Consider the following 4,851-nt stretch of genomic DNA (forward strand, 5'->3'; position numbering starts at 1 on the left):
CATATCACTGCAGATCATGCCCAATAATGACTAGCAAAAACAACAAATATCTCTAATTTCCACCTTACTGACCAATAATACCTTATGAAACAAATTTTAGGACAAACAAATAATGATTACTAGTATTCCAAAGTACACATTCAGTATTTCCATTCTATCCTGAGTATCTTCTCAGTAAATAATTCAAATTTACTGCATACTGCAGGAACAAATATTATGGTGAAATTCTTAAGAAACTGAACCAGCTACATAGAATAGATGCTGTCCCATTTACAGAACTTTTATCACAAACCTTTTTTCTGAATTCAGAAACAAGTTTAGTTTTTCTGTGTCCCGGTTTGTATTGTTGCAACAAAATTGAGAATCCTCCTCTAATGCTATTATAAAAGATAATTAGGTTCGTCTGTAGGGCATTAATTTTTTCTGATGAACATAATTTTGAACCATTGTAAAACAGAAGAGATTTAGAGAAAAGGCAGAGCACAGCAAGTAACTTTTAGATTGTTCTCTCGCATGTTCACTTGCATATTCATAAAACTTCAATGCAAGACTTGTTGTCAAATGTTTGTCACCAAGAAATAAAATAAAATAAATTACAATCAAGACTTGCCCTTAATTTTCTCACAACTCTATTTGAACTGATGTTATTTAACACGTGGTCTGAAGTAATTTTTGCGGTTTAGGCTCATCCAACAGAGAATGCTAAGAGAGCTATTAATGGACACTGAATCAAAATAGGGCACCCAAATTGCTTTTCCCTGATAAGTACGATATCTCAATCGTCAAATAAAGCAATTAGATATTAATAACTTCAATGGAAATCACATTCTCTGTAAAATTAAATAAACTTGATTTTAACCTCTGACTATATCTTACATCCTTAACGAGACTGCATGATAGATTAGATCCAAAATAATATGGGGGATAGTCCTGGTTTTACTGAAGTTCGACACTCATACTGAGACGTGGGAGTATTTAGCTTTCATACTAAAGAACATATGTATGTTTTCTTTTTATATAAAGGACGGAGACTTTCTTGGATGAACTAATCCAGGTTATTGCCAGAGAATGATATTTTTGCCACACTTCTACTGAATGTCTATACAATTTATTACATCATTGACAATTCAAGGGGAAGTGATCAGAATACTTATTCTGGATCATAATTAAAAGGTTGGATTCAGTCAAATGCAGTGAAAACAAATCAATAACCATGACTATCATGGGACCTCAAACTATGAATCCAAAGCAAGAAACTGGTCTAGAAAGTTTTTACGCTTTTGAACCAGCTGAACCTTTAGCACTATTTAGGAATTGAAATAAAAGTAACAATTTTATCTTAGAAAAAATTTTCTCAAAATTACAGGAATGCAGCTTAAACCTTGTCCAGAAATTCAAAGTCACAAACTATATTTGCATATCACATTTCATTTCATATTTACAATAACTTTAAATATTAGTTATCTGAAGTAAAAATGACAGACAAGCTAAAGTACTAACACCCATGAAAAACAAACCAAAAGAACCTGTAAAAGTTACCACTTAAGTGATATGCCACAGTGAGGTTCTCCATGGAAATATCAACAAGAAGTCTCTCTAAGTGGTACAAATCCAATTAACCGCAGCAGATTTCAGATCTGCTACACTAACCAATTAAGGAAATCCAATTAACAGCAGAGAATCTCTATGAATTGCTACACTTATCAATTGAACTTGACATACGGACAATGGCTTCCTCCACCTGAACCGAAGATCTTTGAGGGATTCGCAAAAATATGACCAACAGAGTTCCTCAAGTACCCAGTCCAAAAGTGAACTTAAATAGTGTTAGTTCCAGCAAATAAACGTTTAGGGGACAAAAACCAGTAGGACCAAAAGTTGCAAATAATGTGAAGGTCCTCTTTATCTCCCATCCATAAACTTCTTGCTATCAGGATCAATCTTCAGCATCAACATAAGTAGAGAAGGATTCTTCTGTTTTTCAGTAGCAGAATCAAGTAAAATGGAAAAGGTAGATGCATCCAAAGAGAATCCTCTGTGAACCATTTCTTCGTAATAGGCCATTGTGTCCTCATAATGACCTCCCTTAAGGAGTCCTTGCAGAATAACATTGTATGTAACACTATCTGCCAGGCAACCCTTCTCTTCCATTTTTGCAACAAGCTCTTTAGCTTCCATGAGCAAACCTTCTGAAAGTAGGCCAGCAATCATGATACTGTATGTCAAAACATTAGGGTCCAATCCTTTGAGGGAGAGATTTTTGAAAAGATCTCGGGCACTATCGAGCCTCCTGCATTTACACAACCCATCAAGCATGATATTATACATTTCAATGTAAAGATCTGTTCCATCGGCTTGGGTTGCATGTAATAACTCCAATGCTTCATCAACATGTCCAGTCTTGCATAATCCATCCAGTACCACACAGTAAGTGTGAAAATCAGGCTTCATGCCAGAAGCTTGCATCTCGTTGAAAATTTCTCGTGCACTAAGATACCTTCCTGAACTAAATAACCCCTGCAACACACTGTTATAAATAACAATATCAGGTGTTAAACCTTTATGTGGAATCTCTCGAAAGAGCTTCATGGCTGCATTCACTTTCTTGGTCTTGTAATAGGCATTTATCAGAATACCATAGCAATGGAGATCAGGTGTAAGGCCACTAGCAACCATGGTATCGAAAACTCTCCTTGCGTCATCTATTCGCCTCTGTAAACAGTACCCATCCATTAAGGAACTGTATGTGACCAGGTTGGGATTTTGACCTTGCTGGATCATGATCTGGACTACCTCTTCAGCATCTTCTATATGCCCTTCCTTACATAGTGCATCCACCACTATATTAAAAGTAATAACATTTGGAACAATTTTATAAGCCTTCATCTCAGCAAAGAGCTTGTCAACATCCTTCCATCTGCTTAAGCTGCACAGACCCTGAATCAAACAACTGTAAGTGACAACATTCGGGGGAATGTCCTTTTCAATCATCTCCTGTAAGAGGGCAAGAGCTTCATCAACCATTTTATCCTTGCCCAAGCTATCAATGATGGTATTATACATAATTGCATCAGGTTTACAAGGACTTCCTCGTTTTTCCGTTGCTCTGAGGAATTCAATGGCTGTTTGAGTGTTTCCTGCCTTACAGAGCCCATCTATCACAATCCCCAACATAGTTTCATTGGGTTTACAAAGTTTTTCTTTGATTATCTTTTTGAACAATTCTTGCGCCTCAGGAACCTTATGGTCTCGGAAGAGTCCCTTAAGTAAAGTGCCAAAGGTGACCACATTAGGAACAAAACCACGTTTGAAGAAGCCAGACAATGTTGAAAAAGCTAAATCCACTCGGCCCACAACGCAGTAACAATTAATCATTATATTAAGGGTGGCCTCATCAACATGAATGCCCCGGACACACATATCTCTGAAAAGGGAAACAACCGAAGAATAATGATTCTTCATCTTAACAATACAAGTCAGCAGTTGATTGAATTGAATAACAGATGGCAGAGGCCTCATCCGAGCCATCCGCTCGAACAAGCTCAAAGCATCATCAAGACTGTTGACATTATTAATATCATTCCTTAATTCAGGTTGAAATTCCAGAGCTTTTCCAGAAGAACTCTTAACCTTACTACTAATAGCAGAATAAAAAGCCAAATGGGGTCTATGGTTTGGGAATGGAGAGAGAAATGATGCAAGAGTAGTACAACCTGCAGGAGCAGTAGTACCTAATGAAGCCGCTGCTTCCTGAGACCGAGCCATGGAAACCATTACCACAGAAGACGCTCTTCTCTGCATCGTTACCACAGAACACTGGGAGTGTTTGGATACAACACTTATCCCAAATAATATTTCGCTTGCATCAAAAACACATTTTCCAACCCACCTTTTTATATTCCCAACCATCTTTTTATCTCACATACATCACATCACAAAAGGTGCTACAGTAATTATTCCAAATAATATTTCAAATAATACCCTATCACTGTTGTTTTCTCGTTTCGAGGCAACGGCTTTTGCTTACACGGCGTCGTTGTTGCTTTGAAATTCTTTCAGTTATTGAGGCCAATAAAATCAAAAGAAATGGTTTTGACCAAAAGAATAAATAAATAAATAAAAGGTACAGTGTCAGGTCCAAGTCAATTTCACGTTACTATGACAAGATCTCACTCGACTCAAATAGTAAAATGGATACGAATATTTGTAATTTATAATTAATTTTGTAATTATTATGATGAAACTACGAAGGTAAGATGAAAAAAACTGGTTTCTTTCCTTATTTTCTCATTAATCTCATGTCCCTAGTTTGTTAGAGAAAACATGTGGTAATTTTATTGGTATTATTTAATTTTTTTATATATTATTTTGCATTACAAATACATTTTCTAACTCTTTTTTGACATTTTCAGCCACATGGATTACAAAAATATTAGAGCAATTATTACAAACAATAATATTTCAAATAACACTCCGTCCAGACGTACTTTTTTTATTGCCCCTTGCTTACTTCTAACTTGTAAGAGCATTTCACTTTGGCTTAGACAAGGGGAATAGGTCTCTTTTTCTGGATTTTTATCTTTTATCTTTTATTTCCTTCTCTTTCTTCATCTTCTCCTTCGTCAGCAAACTTACTCTCCTTCATTTCTTTGGTAATCTTCCATTTGCTCTACATTAATTTCTTTTCCTCTGTGCAGTGATTTTAGATGTTCATTTATTCCATAATCTATTTTCATGTACATTATCCTTTTAGATTGGTCCAGCTTCTTTGTCGTTGTATTTTGGTTTTTTTTCTGTAATAGGTTGGCTGTTTTGTGTAGTTACCTTACCTACTTGTCTTTGGTATTTTAT

At 35.8% G+C, this 4,851-nt stretch overlaps 1 protein-coding gene across 1 annotated transcript; it reads right to left on the reverse strand.

The window, feature by feature from the left end:
• Positions 1-1,506: 1,506 nt before the first annotated feature.
• Positions 1,507-3,776, reverse strand: LOC113700677 (uncharacterized). The gene has a single exon (XM_027221139.2). The coding sequence runs from the start codon at positions 3,772-3,774 to the stop codon at positions 1,903-1,905; it is 1,872 nt and encodes a 623-aa protein (XP_027076940.2). The 5' UTR covers positions 3,775-3,776; the 3' UTR covers positions 1,507-1,902.
• Between the last annotated feature and the right edge of the window lie 1,075 nt (positions 3,777-4,851).

The sequence above is a fragment of the Coffea arabica genome, chromosome 7e, assembly GCF_036785885.1.
Source record: "Coffea arabica cultivar ET-39 chromosome 7e, Coffea Arabica ET-39 HiFi, whole genome shotgun sequence".
In the NCBI taxonomy this organism is placed as follows: domain Eukaryota; kingdom Viridiplantae; phylum Streptophyta; class Magnoliopsida; order Gentianales; family Rubiaceae; genus Coffea; species Coffea arabica.

Excerpts from the sequence above, each read along its gene's own strand:
- LOC113700677 (XM_027221139.2), bottom strand. The coding sequence starts at position 3,774 with ATGGTTTCCATGGCTCGGTCTCAGGAAGCAGCGGCTTCATTAGGTACT.